This window comes from Theobroma cacao, chromosome 3 (genome assembly GCF_053813885.1).
Source record: "Theobroma cacao isolate CCN51 chromosome 3, ASM5381388v1, whole genome shotgun sequence".
Lineage (NCBI taxonomy): Eukaryota > Viridiplantae > Streptophyta > Magnoliopsida > Malvales > Malvaceae > Theobroma > Theobroma cacao.
The window spans coordinates 38,670,106-38,692,022 of NC_142641.1; the positions used below are offsets into that span (position 1 = coordinate 38,670,106).

Sequence of the window (21,917 nt, forward strand, 5' to 3'; positions counted from 1 at the left end):
TTAATAGTCGTTAGATGTTCCTGCGTCAAATCTGGGCCATTGATAACTCGGTGACCACAACTTTCTTGTCGAGTTATCAGTGGTTGAGATTTAACTCGGAAAGATCTAATGGCTGTTAGTTCATAGCGCATCTGTCTTACACCTAAAACTGTCGCACTAGAGTTTCCCCCAATGATGGGTGCAATTTATCGGGTTTACCAAAAATCTAGGGTCCCCCTACCCCTGCAAAATTTCTTTTACGCTTTTGATTTTTCTTTTGCCGCTTACTCTTTTCTTTCTTTCCTATGAGGTCAGGTCTGACTTTGTCGTCAGCCACCGACACTCCCCACACGTGTGAACGGACAAGAGTGAGAATGCACACGTGGCGCTTTCCAGGCCGTTCAGAAAGTCCTTTCCAAGTGGTAAAACTTGTGCGTATGGGAAAAATATTCTGGTGCATGCGTAGGTTGGATCGGGACGGTGCAACCCACTGTTCAAGATGCCGGTTGTTGTTGTTTTGTGTTCTATGGGTTTGTCCAAACTTGAAAGGATATTTATAATAATGGCACTTTTCTAAGTGTTTGTTTCATTTTTTGGGATAATTAAAAATAAAATGATATTATCATTAAAGTTTTGATAAAAAAATGTTAGAAATTTAATTTAAGTAATAATGGGGTATTGGGGCATGTTTGATTGGGGACAGGATACCGACCCAAGGGTATTTAAAAATAGGGTCATGGGAAGGGAGAATGCTTTTGTTCCCAATGGTTTCCTAATATTTCTGTGGGACTTTGGCCTATGTAGCACGTGATAACGTAACAGTACCCCATTGTATATTTACTTATAGGTAATTGTCTAATTTCTAATAATGCATTCAAAAATGAAAAGAAATCTTTCCAAATATATGTTTTACTACTTAGTTATAGCAAAGCATAATCTAATGCTTTATTGCCATTGTATTACCTTTTAGTCTGGACCTCTCGTTGTAACAAATATTGATATTGTTACAATTAACTTAAAATTTAATTAAAAATGAGAAAAAAATTAATTACACTATTTATTCTCATGTCGCATCTTTATTTACATTCATTGTTCATTCTGTCTTTTGTGCACTTAGTATTTTAGACGACGTAGAGGTGTCTGAATTAATGAATCTTCTTGTCTTCCTAATTGTTATGACAAAACAGTTTAACTTCACCTTTCGATATGTATCTAAACCACCATTAACCATCATTATCAAGTCATTAATCTCAAAATTTTTAAGTCTTAATCAACCCCATGCCCATAGAATTATTACCATATTTTGCTTCTTCACACTACATTTCTGAACAAAAACAATCCAATTCAACTCAATTATAATTACCCTTGTTAACATGACTTAAGACGTAAAATTGAACTTCCTTTTTTCCTTTTAAGACTTCTTTGATATTCACGAAAAAGAAAAAAGAAAGTTTCTACGTTAATGTGGTTTTGTTGTTTTGAGATATGAGGTGAGTGATCGAGTTTAAAAGAAAAAACAAAGGAAGAAGAATGAGAGATCATGTTTGAAAGAAGAAAAGCAAAGGAAGAGGTAGAGGTGATGGGCGAGAGAGAAATAAATTTGAGTTTATTTTTTATGTAATTAAAATTTAAGGAAATTATCATTATTTATTATCAAGTTTTTTAATTTTTTTAATATAATGAAATGGTCCTTTATGATGACTTGAGTGTATAGAAGCTATAAATTACCAATGTATCAAATATAAATTTTTGTTTCCAGTCAAATATAAAAATTGAAATTCATGGTTGATAAAGAAATCTAAAAGGTAAAGAGATATGGTAAAATATCAATAAGAAATTAATTCAATAAATTACATTTTTTCGTTCCAATAATAAAAGATTTTAAATTCTAATATCAATAGTATCTGGTTGATGCTATATAGAAGGAAGGAAGGTAATGTCTACAATAAAATGAGTGAAAAAAACAGTACATTTATGGTGTTATCTTGAGATCGAAATAACCTATTTGTTGTCGGATATAATTTATTAAAAAAGAAAGGGTAAGGTAAGGCAGTGCAATCCCTTTGGTGGGTAGAGGATTTGTTGGGAGGTATCCTGTTGAGGTGACATTTGGTATTTACCTTTGAACATACATCTGGTCTCAATGGCTGGCTGGTTGCCGTCTCTTTGTATGATCATTATCATCAACAGTTTTTATAAGAGCATCAGCGCATCACAGCCGTTCAATCTTGTCAATGGCCCCCCACACAGGCTTCCAAAAAGCAAGCTATTGTGATCCCGCAGTGGGCATGGCATGTCTTGTAATCCGACATTGCAATCATTTAATATTTTTTTCCCTTTATTTTTTTTTTTAATTTGGGATTTGGGTTTCCTCACGGAACTCTCTTATATTAAAAGAAAGGGTCGGAGACATATATAAATATAAATATAAATATGTATGTATATATATTTATTTACATGTCCATTAAGCAATATTAGACATAATGCTTTTCAGTATTACTTTTAAGGGAAAAGCAATTTTCAGATGTTTTATCGTAATTTTGCATTACTTTTATTAGATATGGATTACGATGGATTACTCGATTTCATGTTATTTCCAAGCAAGCGCCAAAGAATAAATATATCGGGGGGTGGTAGAAGGTCTCTTTATAATATCTTATTTTTAATTAATTTTGAAAATGAAAATCTAACCACTAATCAAATGATAAAGAAAGTAGGAAAATTCAAAGACAATTATCAAGAAAACTACTTGGATGCTACATATATACAATGGATCGGTATCTGCACCAATGTGACTTAACAAACATTGACAATATTCAGTCAATCATCATCATCATAATAATAATAATAATTAATTAATTATTATTATCATTATTATTATAGTACTTATTATAATAGTATATTGCACATATCTTTATTTGTGATACCACAAGATTTTTAATACCATATATACTCTACTTCAGCTATTTACATTTTGTTGGGAGAGTTGAGTGGAGAGCAAGCTTTTATTTTTCATTTCTAAGGGGAAAAAAAGGTAAACTAGTAATAATATAATTTTTTTTGGGCTTCTTTTGAGAACTTTTTGGGTTTAATTATGGTTGAATTGTACAATAATAAAAAGGTAGCTGAAATGGGAACGTACATAAGCTTTTAAGGGAAATTAACGTTGGTTGGGACCTAAAATAACTTGAGAATCATGAATAAAATAGTAAAAACCAAGCAGTAGCATACATATATACATATATGTGTACTGTTAGGAGAAGGAAAATCAGTGATAATGTCAAATGATATGTCACGGCATAGAGAAGGCCATTGAAAAAGATGGGACGCTAGGCCATGCTTTTACAAAGAGAAAGAGGCAAGGAAGCAGGAAGGGAGGGGTACCATGGCTCACAAGCAACACACGCTGTTCACTATTTAGTGACAAACCAGCAGCACACATTATTTGTCTTTCAAGTCAACCAAAAAAAGAAAAAGGAGGAGAAGAAAACAACCAATCTCATCTGATCTGATGCATGCGGTCCATTTTATCTGCAATTTGACATAATTTCGGCTTGATTTTGACGTTGCCCAACTTGCATGTCATCAAACTACATACTGCTCCTCCTCCCATCTTCTAATTGATAACAGCTCATAAATTATATATATGTATATAAGATATATAAAAGTTAATGATAATCATGGAAGGCATAACATATGACATCCACGGTGGAATATATACTATTTAACAAGATTATCAAATTAATATATATTTTTTGGAAGAAATAAATTAGTATATTTAGTTAAATAAACATCATCATAAAAATGTACAAATCCATATGTGAATCGATGTTGAATATGATTAACACTTAGTTAATCATAATTAAATCTACACTGAGTTGGGTTATTTGAGATGAATACAATTGGATTTAAATAGGTATGTTGACATTAATTATTATATTAATATAACCTTGCTCAATGTCTTTTCTTTTCTTTTCTTTTTTTTTAAACAAAAGCATATTGCCATGTCTGCAAGTGTAAGGGCAGGGCAGACTTAGTTTTCATTTTCTATGTATATACATATTGGGCAAAAAGTGTGGAGGTGCAAGGCTAAGATGAAGGTAATGATGGTGGTAAAATATGGTGCTTGGGATGAAACTATAATTGGGTTTGCTCTCTTCTTCTAAAGGGTTTGTCCTTTGAAGGCCTATCATTGCTTTTGCTCCTCGCCTTATGCATATAGATTGCCTCATTTAATTATTGTTCTGACTAACCAAAGAAGCCACGTGGCTTACAGCTCATCATCATTTGACAATTCTTTCTCGCTAATCAACGGTGGGATCCTTAAGTCCCTACCTTTATCTCTATCAAGTTAATATATCCCTGCCGTTGACTCTGCAAAGTTCCTTATGTATATGTTTCTATGGGAGTCTTGAGGTTTCCATGTGTCTAATAATTCTACTACCTCATTACTCTTTTCTTTTTCGCATAAAAGACTTAAGGTATGATTAAGAAGAAGATTTTGTCTGTTAATCAATGACTTTATAAAGTTTGTTATTACGACGCTGCAAATAAAAGCTATGAAAATCCATTGGTCTTTCAAAAAGTGGATTTGCTTTATGGAGTTCTTGAGGTACGAAGCAAATGTGAGTATGTAAGTTGGAAATCATTAGCAATCAATCAATTGTCTGCAGAGTCATGACCTAGTTTGGAATAAATATATATATATATATATATATATATATATAATCAATTATCAGCCTGATTACGGAACGAAGCAAAAATTTTGAAGTGTCACACATCTATAATGGTAAAGTCTACTTCCCGTCATCATTTTTGCAAGCAAACCTCCAGCCGGTTTGGTGAGAAATTATGTATTTTGAAAGCACGAAGAATGGCGTCATTTAGGCTATCAATCTCAATATATATTTTCAATCATATATAATGGTCCTTTGATCATTGATTTTACGTCTTTCGAGTTATTTACCCATTTGGAATGAGAGGTTTATTTCTTCTCAACAGCAATGTCCCCACCTGTCTCAGTAAAAAAAATTCTTGCTAAAAGGGTATCATCATAAAGTTTTACACATTTGGATGAGGCATTCGATTGTATAAGTCCGCTTCCATGTTTAATTTTCATCTTCAAATATACATATAAACGACATGGATCATAATTAATCTACACTGCACGTATTAAGTGGACGAGACAACTTTAGATTTGGTGGCACATCAATTCAATATCCATTTATTGATAAATCACAAAGCAACAGTCAAAATTTTATGTCTCCACCCAATAACATGATTTTAAATAACTTTAAACGGAAAAAATAAAAAAATTAATAAAGTAGTGCTAAGCATTCTCCCATCTTAGCTGCCCAATTCTCCAATTGCACGTGCCACAACGGACGTGAATGTCGCCGTCAGAGAATTTATCTCCGAACCAGGCCTATCAAAACCCACACAAACCTTATCCCAGTAACAAAAGTATGCGTTCTGTGTTAGTAGAGAGGGTTTTAGACAAAGAAGCTTTACCGTTATCAGCGAAAGAACTGAACCATGGCGGCCCTGAGCTGCCATTTTCATTGTGCTATCCAACAACTTCCTCGCAATGCCAGAGTTAGACCTTCCTTCACTTGCTCAGTGCGACCTTCTCAAAACAATATTAAGGTAATGGTTCACAACCTCATTGAAAACTCGTCTGCTCAAAACAGCTCATGTAGAAACTTCTTTCTTCCTCATGTGGGGAACAGGTTGTTGTAAATGGAGCAGCAAAGGAAATAGGACGGGCTGCAGTAGTTGCTGTGACGAAAGCTAGAGGAATGGAGGTTGCGGGGGCGGTGGATTCCTATTTTATAGGAGAAGATATAGGAAAGGTTTAAACTTATTCATTCCTTTCTTGCTCCATGCACTTTTATCCCTCAATAGTCTCTTGCCTATATATTCAACTTGAAATGGTTTCATTCTCTAAATCAGGTGTGTGATATGGAAGAGCCTCTAGAAATCCCCATAATGAATGATCTCACTATGGTATTAGGTTCGATATCTCAGGTAACATTCTCATACCACTGTAACCCTCATTTCATATACTAACCTTCATCAGTCCCTACCTTTTGATCTTCACTGGATTCTATCAGTCCAAAGAGACAGGCGTTGTTGTCGATTTTACTGAGCCTTCAGCAGTTTACGACAATGTGAAACAGGTTCGGCATCTAAATATATTCTTTTATCAGCCTACTTCTATAGACTCAGTGAATAAGCCACAATGAACCATATTCTGTGTAACCACCAAAAACCTATTATTCCAAAAGTTATACTTGAATAAATGATCATAGTTTTTCTGATCCCATGCTTTATACTTCTCATAGGCAACAGCATTTGGCCTGAAAAGTGTGGTTTATGTGCCTCGAATTAAGCTTGACACAATATCAGCATTATCTGCATTCTGTGAGAAAGCCAGCATGGTGAGGACAGGGTGAGATATATTTCGATGTCCAATAATTTCTAACAAACTTTATAGTGCTTTGAACAGTTGTGCTTATTATTATTAGACAATTTTTTATCTCTATCAAATAACTTGTTGCAATTAGTTTCTAATGAAATATTTCAGGGTTGCCTAGTTGCACCAACTCTGTCCATAGGATCTATTCTCCTCCAGCAAGCTGCCATTTCAGCTTCCTTCCACTACAATAATGCAGAAATTGTCGAATCAAGAGCACATGCAACAGTAAGACATAAGTCCATATTAAAGTTTATATTTTTTGTAGATTTCATTATAAATGTATGAGATGCAGTAGTAATAGAAGTTATCCAAACTTAAATGAAATAAACAAGCTTATAATAAATGTGTGATGCAATAAAGTATATATACATAATCTTGAATGTATACTTTGATAACTATCTAAAGTACATAACTCCAAGATACCCATACCTTGTCGATAATCTGTTGAAGATGCTAAACTTGTCATTGATGACAGGATCTTCCCTCACCAGATGCCGTCCAGATTGCCAACAACCTATCTAACCTTGGTCAGATCTACAACAGAGAAGACATTGCAACTGATGTTTTGGTAAGCATAGATGCAAAAAATGATGTTAGAGCAATTGTGGTGTCAAAATTAGAATTGGCCTTCTTGTTTCATCTTTTCCAATGTCGGTGCTGACAATTAGAAAGTAGGGAAAGACTTGTAGTATGGCGTTAAAGCTGAACAAATGAAGAAAAAGAAACCTTAAACTATAGTCATGATTTTTATCTTGTCAGATATAATTGATATTTGGGCTAACTGCCATAAAGAGCTACTAAAAAAGCATAGGAAATTTCATCATATTTATTATCTGAGTTTGTCTGATTGGTTTCACACTAGTAGAACGAGAGAAATGGAGAAATGGAGAGAGATTTTCATTGATGAGATTGATGTCAAAAAAAAAATCAACAGAAGCACATAAGCGTAAAACTTTCAATCCTGTTTTAGAATTCAAGAATGATAAGGTGGCTCATTTTTCATTTCTTTCCCTCTTTGTAAGGCAAGGGGCCAATTACTGGGTGAAGATGGGGTGCGTGTTCATAGCATGGTCCTTCCTGGGCTTCCATCTAGTACAACAGTTTACTTCTCAGGCCCAGGAGAGGTATGCTCTCTGGAACAGTCTGTTCCTTGTTATTGATTTTATTAAGCAGCATTATCTAGGATAGTCTCCTCATTCCCACTCTAATCCACAAGTGCTGCCCTGCTGGCCACAGGTTTACACCATCAAACATGATATCACAGATGTGCAGTGCCTCATGCCAGGCCTGCTCTTGGCTATTAGAAAGGTTGTTCGACTCAAGGTAACTGATTGAAAAATACATATCATGTCTTTCTTCAAGCTTGTTCAGCATATCACAAAAGTAAACTTACAGATGTTGTCTTTACTAATTCGGCAGCATCTGGTGTATGGCCTGGAGAAATTTCTGTAGTATCCCATTATTCTTGGTGTATAAGTCAGATCTTGGAAAATCCAGTGGAGAATCATTTTCATCCTGCAGACCAATATTTTCAAAAAGAATAGATGTCATTCTTCCAGCAGAGACATCTACAGAGGAAGATTGCATTAAAATGGAGGAAAAGCAAAAATATTTATGCATTTACTTTTCTTTGAGACAAAATCGTTGTAATTTGATCAAATATGCAAGAGACTTCAAAATTGAGGCATGAAAGCAGTTTAGTCAAGGTACCATATACAGCTATCACACCAATTTTCTCATATGCTCAGATCCATCTTACTGCTTTGAAGTCTAAGGACAAGAATAACAACATGACTTTTGTTCCTTCACCAAGTCATTTTACCTATTAAACAGCAATTTTAATTCCATAAATTAGCTTCAACTAAAAAAACACCATAATTTTGAGAAAGCTATGTCCCTTCATAGATAAGGAACTATAATGCTCCACAATTGAAAGATTCAACATAAAATAATTTAATATACCTTTCTGGTAATGTATCCTTCATTTTTATAATCAGTTTTGTACCTTCTCCAGCCACCTTTATCGAGACATGACCCATACCTTGTACTAAAACCTCAGAAGAGATTAAGAACTGATTTTCTATTCTTGAATTAACTGTTTCTTTCAATTTCTTAAATTCATGAATGGTACGTTTACCTCTGTCAGGAATAAATAAGTATCTTCGCCATCATAAACCTTAGCCCAACTTATCTTAAATTTCAGATTGCATACAGAAACCTGTAAACTTCAACCAATGAAACCGTCAAATATGGAGGGAAAAAAAGGGATATGACCGTTAGTTATGGAGTTAAAAACGATCTTAAGTTTCAAGCAAGAAAGTTCCATTGGCCCAATAACCATGTATTTACAATTCCAATACCAAAGAGTATGCAAATTATTATTGCTTGTATCACCTTACCGATCAATACAACTTTATTGGATTCAATGATATTCATACAAATCCTTAAATGATGAGGATACAACATATATTTCAGTTTCTTGCAAATGAAGCTTATATTTGCCACTTGACAATTTTTTAGGCTAGATAACATTGCTCCTAAATACATTGGAAAGGTCAAAGGACAGGAGCCTCTACATAAATACACAATTTGACAAGCTTTATTTCCATTTCTGCATAATCTGGCTCTTTTAGATGAATTATCAGTCCCTAGATGCAGAGGCTCCTGTATACGTAAGATTTACAGCTTAGAGAATGTAATAAAAGTGCCAAGTTCTTTGTCCTTCTGGCATTTGGTATATGGTTAGGATTCGTTCGATTAGAAGATACAGAACAAAATGAGAATTCTTTGCACTATGAAAAAATTTGATATCGCAATTAGTGAATGAAGACTCTTACTACATAAAAAGCCAGTAAATGTATTGGTGACTAGGAGCCCACAAAAGCTTTAACTATCTAGGCAAAAGACATGCAGATAAAGATCAAAAAAGGTTAGCATTTTTTAAGGCATTAAACTTGCTAATCATCAAGTCAAAATTGAAACACAAGTGCTAATACTATTTGTAAACAGAAAAGCTTGATCACCAAGACTAGACAGTAGCAAACAAACCCATGAGAAGTTGAAAACAGATTCACAAAGACAATGCGAAGTAAATTAAAGGAATGAAGGTAAGCCTCACATCCATTTTAAATATATACAAGTGTTCTTAGTTCTTACTTCTAAGTTTGTTTGAAACTGCTCTTATCCAGGCTCTATCTTTATCGCTATATGCATATCTCATGCTCGAAGCCAGCAGGACAAAACCTTCAATGCTTCCCATCTCATTGTTGCTTAGGTTTGGGTCTAGTAGCACTGGTTGTACCAAGGCAGAACGTGTCCCCTGGGGAAGCATCTTCCAGAATTCAGCATCTGAATAAATCTTCACATTAGACCCAGACTGAACAGTTTACAGAACCATAACTGAAAAGGAAAATGTTGCTCTCATATATTAGCAAACATTCAAATTTTAGCACTCACGCAGACACCATTTATTATTATAAGCTTTCTAGATTATGCCCTACTTCTATCAAACAAATGTTGACTTCAAAAAAAGGTAACTGCCAGGATCATAATACATTATTTTCCCATTCCATTATGTAAGCACCTGAAGATAGTTTGGAAGAAGGAGGGAACAACAGTTACAATGTTTAGGTCAGCCAATGGGACTTGAACCAGAGTCTATACCATCAGCACCAACAGACTTTATCAGCAACCTTCCTAGTCTTGGTGGGTCCAATGAAACACGAAACCAGGCATAGCCACAAAAATCAACAATACAGTCCCTAGTCTTAAGACGTTCTTAGAAGCTAATTATTCATTACTTCAAATATCAGACCACCACGAAAGACTATTTGCCTTTCAAAAACAAAAGCTAACAATATTATTTACCTCCAGTTTGAGGAAAATAGAGGGTGTCCGTCAAATCAGACAGGCCAGTTTCTTCTATGTTACTTTTAAACCAATCCAGTACATTATCTTTTGGAACAACATCTGGCACATTCCAATATCCACGTACACATAATTCACCTCCAGCTAATATCAACTACAAAATTTGAGATAAATAAATCACCATAAACAAAATTGTCAATAACTCAAAAGAAAAGCAGCTTTAAATTCCCGAGAGAGAGAGAGAGAGAATAGAGTAGTTTTATCATTGGGATTTTTACCACGGAGGTGGTGTTCGTATTTCGCAATAAAACATATGTTGCCCAAGCCAAATCTTCTTTCTGAGCAACCGACACATTTTGTGACATGACAAAGATTTGCTCAGCACCTTCTGGCAGAGTCGTTTGATCTATTGGAGTTGCACCCTATGCAACATGTTCCTACAAACTTTAACTCTAAACTTGATTTTAGAATTGAACATAAAATTTGAATAAAAATTATTACCTTGAGAAATTTACCAAGGTAAGGAAGTGTAACGGAAAATGCAGCCAATGAAATACCTAAAGCCTCCGATCTCTACACCAAAAAAAGAGAGAGAGAGAAATTCAAATCAAACAAATTTAAAATTGCAAAAAAGATGGAGAAGGCAAATTACCAGCTGCGCCGCGGTGACGGAGTCGGATCCAAACAAGTGGTTCAAAATGAGAAGGGAACCGAACCCGTACCCGATCCATCTAGGTAAATAGGATTCGTCCAATCCAGGTATACCCAGAGTGAATCTAAGAACAGAGAGATTCAATCGTTGCTGGGGATTGTCCAACCGAGCGGAGATTGATGCGAATTTGGGGCGAAAACCGAGAGGGGTTTTCAACTGAAGTATCGGATTGAAATGGAGGGTTTTAGTCGTTAGTATCACCATTTTCATTTTCTAGAGCATTGAATTGAATTAACGGTTGAGGATATCAAAAGCAAAACGCACATAACTTGGGTCGGATTGGTTTGGGTTCCAAATTTCTTTTCAGTGTTTGGGCTGTGGCCGATATTTGAGAGTCAAATTGATACATTGCTCGATATTTGGGCTAAAACTACGGCTGGCCGAGGGCTTGCCTTTTACTACTCAATTCAACTTCATGTGCGCATACCATTGAAGCCTTAGTCTATTTTAATGCGTTAAATTATACCTCAGAAGTTTGACCAAGGAATTTTCTTATATTATACGAGCATTCTGATTAGCAAACTTTTTCTATTATCTAAAATCTATTTATGGATTTATATATGAATATTAAAGAAAATTTTGATTGATAAAAACATTTATATTATTTAATATATCACTAAATTATCAATTTAAATATTTTTTATTTTATTATGACTAAAAAGATTTATCTTGACTTGTAAATATATATATAATTTTTTTTATGGAGAACTTCTATTATATATGTTCTTATAATGCGAGGTACGCAAAGTCCAATACATCATGAAATAACTAATCTTTAACATTCCTAGGAGCGCTAGTGTAGGTTACAAATTTCTCCTGAATTGAAAAACCATTATTAGCCATGAAATCTGCAGCTTTATTCCCTTCCCTATAAACATGTCGTGAAACCACTGACCAGTGACGTTGTAGAAGATGATGAATAGCTTGAAGTAAATCTGAGTTAGAGCAAGGATGTGACAATGTAGACTTGATAGCTTGGACAACTGTTTTATTGTTAACTTGCAGATCAACCTTCCTAAATCTCAAGTCCCACACCAATAGCAAGCCTTTGTTTTCAAGGCAAGTTTGAGAGCTTAGCTACTGATGGTTCGGCGGGGCCCGGATGAGGAAGGTCACCTCCCTTTTTACCTTGCGGAGAGGCAATGTGGCTTCAGAAGAGGAAGCGTTATGCTGGTTGGTCTAAAGGTTTTGTTGCGTCGACTTTGTCCTGGTTCCTGAATCACTTTTCTGCTCTTTTTGCTCCTTGCTGATTAGGAATTACTTGTGTCTTTTTGTTTGATTCTGATTGCCTTGGTGTTAAGTCTTTTGATCCTTGGCTTTGAATGGGTGTATTGGGAAAGTATACCCTTACTGGGAATGGGCATACTAACCAATACTCTTTGTTTTCTTACCATGGAAGCCTGCCATGGGTTTTGTAAAGGGGAAGTCCTCTTCCCATTCTTATCAATGAAATCTCCTTATGCCTTTCAAAAAAAAAATAGCAAGCCTTTGTACACAACCCATAATTCTAGCTATATGCCGTACATTTTCCAAGTTTCAGAGAGAAGTCACCTTTCCAATTACTATGGGCATCCCGAATCACCTTTTCAACAGCTGCTTTATCTATTGAAGTCTAGAATGCACCATCAACATTAAGAGTGATCTAGTCTGGATTGGGAATCTACCATCCGATTAATTGCTTTTCGCTAGACAAAGAAACTGAACTTTTGTTCAGTATGTGTAGATACTAGATTTTGGTTAATACCGTTACTCTAAAGAATTATGTTACAACATAATATTATATAGAGAACAAGTGAAGCGCTACTTCACGCAGAACAAGTGAAGCGCTACTTCGCGCAGAACAAGTGAAGCGCTACTTCAAGTATTACTTAAAGCAGAACAATTAGAAAAGTAAAGTATTACTCCATATAGAATAACTAATACAAGTATAACAACCACCTTGAATAGAATAACTGTTTCACTTGGACGACAGTGAAAGTAACTCAGAATAAGTGACAGGGTTCAGGGGTTACTTTCATCTTGGGATGTTTCAGAGAGTTTGGCTTGGTGGCTGAGATATGGAGGTAGTTAAGAGGTCTTCCTCTTAACCCTTTCCTGAAGTACAAGTGTTTCACCCTCTTATCTTGTTCTCGTATACTTATTCATGTACAGCTTCTTCTATCGTACCTATTCTTGTACACCTCTTTTCTATTACCTTTACTTGAGAACAAGTCTTACTACATTCAATTACAGTAACGGTTACTTACATTAATATTCTTCATAATAATGTCATTCATTAGGCGCATTAAAGCCTATTCTTATGTAACCGTCACTTTTAACACTATATATAGAGCCTCACAATTCATTTGAAAGGGGTCTTCTTTCCCTCTCCAAGCTAACACATTTTCAACTTGAGAGCTTCTCTCTCTAAATTCTCTCTCTAATTATCTTGTACTCTCTAAGTCTCTTTAATTCTTTTCTTATTGTCTTCCACCTGTCACAGCACTTAGTACTTCAGGAACTGCTTCAATCTTCCTCTCTGCCTCCTCTGGCACATCCTTTTACTTGTTTGCAACACTTCCTCTCCCTATCACAAGAACCCCCTTTACATTTTGGCGACTCCACTGGGGAGGAGTGATTGCATTAAGTAAGACTTTTACTGCTGAAATTTCTTGTTTTCGAAAAAGGTGGAGAGTTCCATTGGCAACCAGGATGCGTATGTTCCTTCCTACATTCAAGATCTGATGAGAATGATTCAAACTTCCCAAGAGAGGATGCAAATTTTGGAGGACAATAATAAGCGAATGATGGACACTATATCTCAATTTGCATCCTCTACTGTCACCACTTTTCAAGCTCAATCTGTGCATCCTAATGAGAGTGCACCTGCTGGGGTCACTCATCTAGTTACAAACATTGAGGAGAATGGAGGCAATGGAGAAGGTGCAGTTGATGTAGTAGTTGCTGCAAACCCTAACCCTACCAACACCACTATTGCAGTTACTCCAACTACTATTTCTACTGCAGTAATCCCACCTATTCCTACTCAAGGATTTGTAACACTGGAAGAGCTCCAAAAGTTGTTAGATCAGAAGAACAAGAGTTTGAATTTTTCTGAGTTTGATCTCAAGTTGCCTTATCCGGCTAGTGTAGCTGCAAAACCATATCCTAAAGACTATACTAGCCCTAAGTTCAAACAATTTAATGGAAAGACTGGTGATGCACGCGAACATGTCATGAAATTTGTGGAGACTCTTGGAGTAGCTGGATTGGATGATGACCTGAAGTTGAAAGAATTCTCCAAGTCTCTCACTGAGAAGGCTTATACATGGTATGTTAACCTTACTCCTGGTTCTGTTCAATCTTGGAATCAGATGTGTAGGATGTTTGGGGAAAAGTTCTTTTCTACTCAAGAGAAGGTTACTCTCGTTGATCTTGGAAGAGAGTTTCAAAAGTCTAGGGAGGATTTAATGGAGTATATCCAACGTTTTAGAGAAAGAGTGCTGGACATACAAGAATCTCATGATGAGAAAGAGTTGGTAAAAGTGTGTATTCAGGGGATGTTTGATGAATACAGGTTACACTTGGAGAATCTACCTCTTCCAACCTTCGCTACACTAGTGGAAGCTGCACGAAGGACCAATAATACAGTTTTTAGACAAAAGGGACTCACTCGCTTTGGTAGAAGGAATAACCCAACGGTGAATGCCATCCAAGGAAGAGGTAGAGAAAGAAGGGGTCCAATTCGAGCAAATTTACGTCCTCGAAGAGATGTCCCTAGGAGAGGGCTAGATGAGGAGAATGACTCTTCTCCACCGTTTTCAGTACCTTTAGATAGAGTGAGAGCTCTTCTCCAAGAATGGGTTAGGGATGGACAAATAAACTTACCTTACACTCCACGACCACCAACAACGGAGGAAAAGGCTAATCCAAGGTACTGTGATTATCATCGGACAGTCGGTCATCCACTTGCTGAATGCAGAAACTTTCGAAGAATGTTCCACCGACGGGTGCAAGCAGGAGAAGTGTTGATTGGAAATAACAGAGTCCAAAATAACCCTCTTCCCATTCATCCAAATCCTCGCGGACAAGTAAGTGCAATAATTCATGCTCACCATGATGACCCTTCCTCTTCAAACACCCAATTCAATGATGCAAATGAAGCTACTAGGGTTACTTCTTCAATTGCTAATTCACTCATGAAGACACCTAGCTTCCGGCATTTCTTTGACCAACTTGGGTTTTCAGAAGAAGCAAGGAAAGAAGCAGCTATATCCTTAGTTCAGATAGCTGGAGAACAGTATGGAGAATGTAACTTAATAGGACGACCTATGGGGAAGATGGTTGGTGCATATAAGAACGCTATTGTGTTTACAGAGGCAGACATGTGTACACTTCATCCGTACCATAATAAACCCCTTTATGTGGAAAGTACTATCAATGGATATCCTATTAGGAGAACATTCATTGATGATGGTTCTTCTGTGAATCTCATACCTCTATCCACTTTGAAAGCTGTAAACATGGATTTGAAGAGTTTACGTCGTCCTATGGCTATCACTTCTTTTGATAACAAGGAGATTATAACTTTGGGGCAAGTGACAGTGAATTTTAAGATGGGGCCGATTCAAGATCAGACATGTTTCCATGTTGTTGATGCAAATGTGGCTTATCATGCTCTAATTGGAAGAAAATTTTTGCATATGCATAATATCATCCCTTCTTCACGTCATCAATGTATTAAGGGATATTGGAAGGGGAAGGAGGTTTTCATTCCAGCCACTAAAGCCCCGTTTGAACGGCATGAGGTGAGTTATATAGAGGCTTCTTTCTTTGAAGATCTAGCTACTGATGGAGAAACAGCTATTGTTAGACCTATCGGTGTTCCATTTCCACGATGGGAGAAGTATGAGAATAAGACAGAGAGTAATGGCAAGAAAAAGGAACGAGGTGGGAAGAGAATAAGGGAAAACACTTCCACATACAAAGAAGTAAATGAAGAAAAGATGTCTAATGGGGTAACTTCCTATGCACGTGAAGATGGAAAAATTGTGTATTGCTTATGATGGGACGCGGGGTCTGGGGAAACATCTTCTCCTGATCCCAAACTTTGGAAGCCACCGGATACATCACCATCATGTTTTCAAGTAGAAGCAGAAAAGGAAAAAGTACAGGAAGTATTATCCACGGAAGAACAACTTTCAGATCAACCCAAGCCTCAAGGGGATGAGTTGGAAGAAATAAATATGGCAGAAGAAGGAGAGACAAGTAAGCCACTTTTCATAAGCAAGAGTCTTTCTGGTGAACAAAAGGTTGTGCTAATTGAGTTGTTAAGAAAATTCCAAGATGTGTTTGCTTGGACTTATGAGCAGATGCCTGGACTGGATGAGAATCTCATTATTCACGAGTTACACATTTCTCCACAAAGCAAGCCAGTGAAACAACATGCTCGTGTATTTCATCATGAGATAGAGGGCCAGATAAAGGAGGAGATTAATAAGCTTCTCAAGGTTGGATTCATCAAACCCATACATTATCCTACATGGCTAGCAAATGTAGTTCCGGTGAAAAAGAAGAATGGAACAATTCGGGTGTGTGTAGATTTCAGAGATTTGAACAAGGCATGCCCAAAAGATGATTTTCCTCTTCCTAATATTGATACTTTAGTGGATGCTACAGCTGGTCATGAGATGTTTTCCTTCATGGATGGGTTTAGTGGATACAATCAAATAAAGATGGCACGAGAAGATGCAGAGAAAACAGCTTTTAGAACTCCATTTGGAAATTTTTACTACACTGTAATGCCATTTGGATTAAAGAATGCAGGTGCAACTTATCAACGTGCCATGACAGCTATCTTCCATGACATGATGCATGATTTTATGGAAGATTATGTGGATGATATAGTAGTGAAATCCAAGAAGGCTTTTAATCACTTTGAAGATCTGAAAAAAGTATTTGAACGGTGTAGAAAGTATAATCTTCGCATGAATCCTTTAAAGTGTGCATTTGGAGTAACAGCTGGAAGATTTTTGGGTTTTATGGTTCACAGAAAAGGTATAGATGTTGATCCTACAAAAATAAAAGCTATTCAATCCATGCCATCTCCGATGAATCAAAAACAACTCAAAAGCTTGTTGGGAAAAGTCTCTTATATTAGGAGATTCATTCCAGCTTTAGGAGAAATCATTGTGCCTTTTCAAGCCTTGCTTAAGAAAGGTGTTCCATTCATATGGGGTGAACCACAACAACAAGCATTTGAGAAGATTAAAAAGATTCTTACTTCTCCTGCAACGATGATCATGCCTATCAAAGGAAAGCCAATGATGTTGTATTTGACTTCTACTCCATACTCAATTGGTGCTTTACTTGTTCAAGAAATGGATGGAGAAGAAAAACCTGTGTACTACATTAGTAGATGCTTACACGAAAGTGAGTTGAATTATCCACCTATGGAAAAGCACTGTCTTGCTTTAGTCTATACAACTCAAAAGCTTCGGCACTATTTCTTGGCACACAAGCTCATAATCGTGACAAAGTCAGATCCCATCAAGTTTTTACTTTCTAAGCCAGTTCTATCTGGAAGAGTAGCAAAGTGGCTTCTTTTATTGGGAGAATTTGATGTATCAGTTGTTCAGCCAAAAGCTATAAAGTCTCAAGCACTTTCAGATTTGTTAGCATATTTTCCATCTCCGTTTGAAGAGATTATTTCTGATGCCATTCCAGCTGAATTTCATGAAGAAGTGTGCGCAGTAAATATTGAAGAAGGGGAGTGGAGTTTATACTTTGATGGTTCTTCAAATAGTTTTGGAGGAGGTGCCGGAATAGTTCTTATTCCTCCGAATAAAGAAGATAACTCTGCAGTACAAAGTTCTGAATTAGTTGCCTCTCATTTGAGTAGAGGTCACATCTCTTTGAAGAGAAAAGGTCTTCGTGTTTTGGAAGCACCAAGTGAAGATGAGAATTTCTTGATTTCATGTTTAGAGTTAAACTCTTTTGAGTCAAGTAGAGAACCTATCTCGTTAGCTTTCAAGCTAGATTTCCCATGCACAAACAATCAAGCTGAGTATGAAGCACTAGTTTTGGGGTTGTATGCAGCAGCAACAATTGGGATAAGCAATCTTTGCATCCATGGGGATTCTAATCTTATTGTAAAGCAGACTAATGGTGAGTTTTCTTTGAAAGAACCAATACTTGCTTCTTACAGGACTCTTGTTCATTCTTTGTTAGAAAAATTTCAAACGGTGAGATGTGAACATACTCCGAGAACAACGAACCGCTATGCAGATGCTCTTGCTACTTTGGCTTCTAAAGTTTGTATTCCGGAGAAAGAACGAAGTATTCCTATAGTTGTACTCAAGAGGACTATCTCATGTCCATCCAGTGAGCTATTACTACCTCCAATTTATGACGAAGAGGATTGGCGAAAATCTATCATAAAAGAGCTGCTTAACCCTAGTTCTACTGCTATTCCACGCTTAAAGCACTACATTTTGATTCATGGTACACTTTACCACAAAGGAAGTAATGGAGTTCTAGCAAGATGCGTTTCTGAGGAAGAGGCAAAAGAAAGATTGAGAATAGCCCACGAACAATGGTGTGGTGAGGAAGGACCACCTTTACATCGCTTAATCCAAAGAGCAGGATATTTTTGGCCATCTATGTCCAAAGATGCTTTACAGCTTCAAAAGGCTTGCATTAGATGTTCTGAACCACCAGATGTACAAGAGTGTAATTTTGTGGGAAGTGCCGGTGATTGGCGTAGGCCTTATATTGATTTTTTCCAAAATGGAATTTTACCAGCTAACTTTCAAGATGCAAGACAACTCAAGAGAAGAGCTCAACGTTTTTTTCTTAAAGGAAATGACTTGTTTAGGCTCTCATTTGCAGGAACATCATTGAAATGTGTTTCCCCAGCTGATGTCAATCCATTGTTAGTAGAAGTGCATGCAGGTAGTAGTGGGGAGCATGAAGGTGGAAGAAAACTTTATCAGAAGCTTTTGGATCTTGGGTATTATTGGCCTACTATGGAAGCAGATGCAGTGAATTACGCAAGGAAGTGTTATCCGTGTCAGATTTATGGGAATGCTATACATGCTCCAGCTGTACAACTTCATAGCATCATTACTCCATGGCCATTCCATACTTGGGCGTTTGATTTGATTGGACCTATCAATCCTCCTTCTAAAGGATATACTTGGATATTAGTAGCAACAGAGTGCTTTACTAAATGGGTGGAAGCTATTTCTTTGAAGAATGCGACTGGGCCGGCTGTGGCAAATTTCATCAAGGAAAACATCATTTGCAGGTTCGGCATACCTAGACGTATTCTTTCAGATAATGGTACTCCGTTCATTAATGCCAATGTAAGGGAATTACTTGCTCTTTACGATGTGGATCATGTGAAGTCTACTCCTTACTACCCGAAAGGAAATGGTCAAGCTGAAGCTACTAACAAGACTTTACTTAAAGTGCTTAGTAGAATGGTGCATGAAGAACCAAAGATGTGGTATGATGCACTTCCAGTAGCATTATGGGCATATAGGACTTCCAAGCGTGAACCTACGAAGGCAACTCCTTTTTCACTAGTATATGGAACAGAGGCAATGCTACCTGCTGAAATTCTAGTTCCGTCTGCAAGATTAGCTCTAGACGCTGAACTTGATAATGATAATTTACGGATGTTAGAATTGGAAGCATTGGAAGAAAGAAGAGATAGAGCAAAGAAGAATTTATCAGTCTATCAAAGAAGGTTGAGTAGAGCTTATGACAAGCTAGTGAAGAGGAGGAATTTTGAAGAGGGAGATCTAGTGTTACGCGCAGCTGAGCATATTAGAAGAGGAACACCATCTTCTAAATTTAGCCCAAAATGGGAAGGACCATATATTGTTCATGAGGTGAATGAAAGTGGATATTGCAAATTGATAAATCCAAAGAACAACGCCATCACTGCACCGATCAATTTTCAATATATAAAGAAGTATCATGTATGAGGTTCTAACTCCACTCTTTGTTGTATGCGAAATACATGATTTACTTTTTTGCAAGGAAAGGCATTTCAGCCGCAACTTCACCGCTTTTATATTGGCTGTGTTTTACTATTTATAATTTATCCGCTAGCTTCATTTCTTATATCTTGGCTGCAATAATATTATTGGTCGCAAGCTGTATCGCTCAATATTTGACCATAATTAATCATTAACATTTCAGCCGCTAGCTTTATCGCTCATAATTTGGCTGTAATGATAGTATGTTATTGGCCGCAAGCTTTATCGCTCATCTTTGGCCTTAACTTATTACTCACAAATTGGCCGCAGCTCTTATGCTTGCTTATTTGAAGGGATGAAATAATCTCTTTCACGTCAAGTTAGAGTTAATCTCCTTGATGAAAAGTTGAGAATTATCTTTTGGCCGCATATAATGATACAAAAAGTGAATAAGTACACAACAAGCGCAGCATTATTATTATTGTAAAAGAAAAAGAAAAGTGCTATATCAATAGCAAAGTACTGACTCAAATGAGTTTAAAAAAGAGTCAAAGAAAAGTAAAAGACTAGCCAATTACATATTCCATAGAGAAGAGTTATTATTGGCAAATACATCTAATTGTTCTCGTACTTCAGCTTCACGTTTTTTTAATGAAGTTATCTTCGCTGCAATGTCTTCTAACTCATCTTCCAAGGAAGACTTGTTGAGAAAAATCTTGGCTTTTGATCTACAATCATTGAGGCATTCAAGCTTGAATCCAAAGTTACAAGCATCATCGAAATCTTGTAACATCTGTTGCAATTCCTCTGGTGAAGTACTCATCAATGGAGCATAAGAAATGACTAAAGCTCTACCCAATACGTCCATCATTAAGCAAATGACGTCTACGTTCTTTACAAATGAGGTACTCCAAAACTCTCCCTCTATGTTGAAAACTTGTTCTAAGTATGTCACATATTCCAGTGAAACTTGAAAACTATGGAAGTCAACTTTTTTACTACTTTGTTCAGTATGTGCTATTTGAGTGCCAGAAACACTACTTGTATCTCTATGTTCTGGCACTGGGGAGGAATAAGCACGAGGAGTCATTGGAATAGCTCTAACATTATCAGTATCAATTCTAACATCTTCAATAACCTCAATATTTGGAGTAACCTCAGGAACAACTTCACCAGCAGGAATAGTCTCAGTGTCATAAACAACCTCATCTCAAATAGCCTGGGGAGTAAGAACGATCTTAATTTAAAAAAAAAAAAAAAAAGAAGGGAATGGAACAACATCAATTAGAGTAACATAGTAATATGTTTATACCTGGTTCATGGTAGAACTATGAACATGATTTGGAAATAAAACGTCAAAATCAATGAAATCATCAAAAGGGGTTGGCCCACCCTCAATTTCAGCTTTATCAACATCAATGGATTCATCATCAGATTCATCACTACGTTCAGAGTCACATGATTCTTCTTCAGTCTCTACTTCAGAAGTTTCTTCCTCTTCAACTGAATTGAGTTCTACTCTTGTATTTGATTCTCCCTAAAAAAAAAAAATTTGATGAAAATGAGGAAATAAAATATATATATATATATATATATAAAAAAAAAATAAATGAACTTACTTTTCGATAGGCATGCTTATCTTTTGTTTGACGAATAGGAGCAGGAACTGCAGTATCTTCTTCTTCAGTCATGCATTTCTTCTTTCTAAGAGGAATCAAGCGCAAGGATACATCATTGTTACTTACATGAGGAGTGTAGAGACGAGCTGTGGGATTAGTTAAGGGCACAGTAAAAGATCTCCATTCTCCAAGACATTCTCCCCAATAAGCAAACCACCCAGAAGTATGGATACCAACTCTATCAAAAGCTGGGATAGTACAACTCTTAAGTTTATCTGAATGAAGTGAAAGTCTTG

General features: G+C 36.4%; 2 protein-coding genes across 9 annotated transcripts; one reads left to right on the top strand and one right to left on the bottom strand.

Annotated features, from left to right (window-relative positions):
- The first annotated feature begins 5,484 nt into the window (after positions 1 to 5,484).
- Positions 5,485 to 8,169, top strand: CRR1 (Dihydrodipicolinate reductase, bacterial/plant). The gene is made up of 10 exons (XM_018117539.2): positions 5,485 to 5,625; positions 5,709 to 5,831; positions 5,932 to 6,006; positions 6,093 to 6,158; positions 6,324 to 6,419; positions 6,566 to 6,682; positions 6,933 to 7,025; positions 7,480 to 7,581; positions 7,694 to 7,780; positions 7,877 to 8,169. The coding sequence occupies exons 1-10, from the start codon at positions 5,515 to 5,517 to the stop codon at positions 7,907 to 7,909; spliced, it is 903 nt and encodes a 300-aa protein (XP_017973028.1). The 5' UTR covers positions 5,485 to 5,514; the 3' UTR covers positions 7,910 to 8,169.
- HCF208 (chaperone (DUF2930)) lies at positions 7,767 to 11,303 on the bottom strand. 8 transcript variants are annotated; one of them, XR_001927122.2, is made up of 7 exons: positions 10,977 to 11,289; positions 10,826 to 10,897; positions 10,603 to 10,746; positions 10,325 to 10,478; positions 9,614 to 9,805; positions 8,595 to 8,675; positions 8,442 to 8,504 (listed from the first exon to the last, which is right to left on the bottom strand). XR_001927122.2 is itself a non-coding variant. In XM_018117545.2 (6 exons), the coding sequence occupies exons 1-6, from the start codon at positions 11,244 to 11,246 to the stop codon at positions 7,968 to 7,970; spliced, it is 837 nt and encodes a 278-aa protein (XP_017973034.2). In that variant the 5' UTR covers positions 11,247 to 11,287; the 3' UTR covers positions 7,767 to 7,967. The 8 variants fall into 8 exon arrangements, 6 of the variants coding, with proteins under 6 accessions (XP_017973034.2, XP_088660653.1, XP_088660654.1 ...); XR_016025281.1 differs by having other exon boundaries at positions 8,595 to 8,682; XM_018117545.2 differs by lacking the exons at positions 8,442 to 8,504; positions 8,595 to 8,675 and adding an exon at positions 7,767 to 7,972 and having other exon boundaries at positions 10,977 to 11,287.
- Positions 11,304 to 21,917: the final 10,614 nt, after the last annotated feature.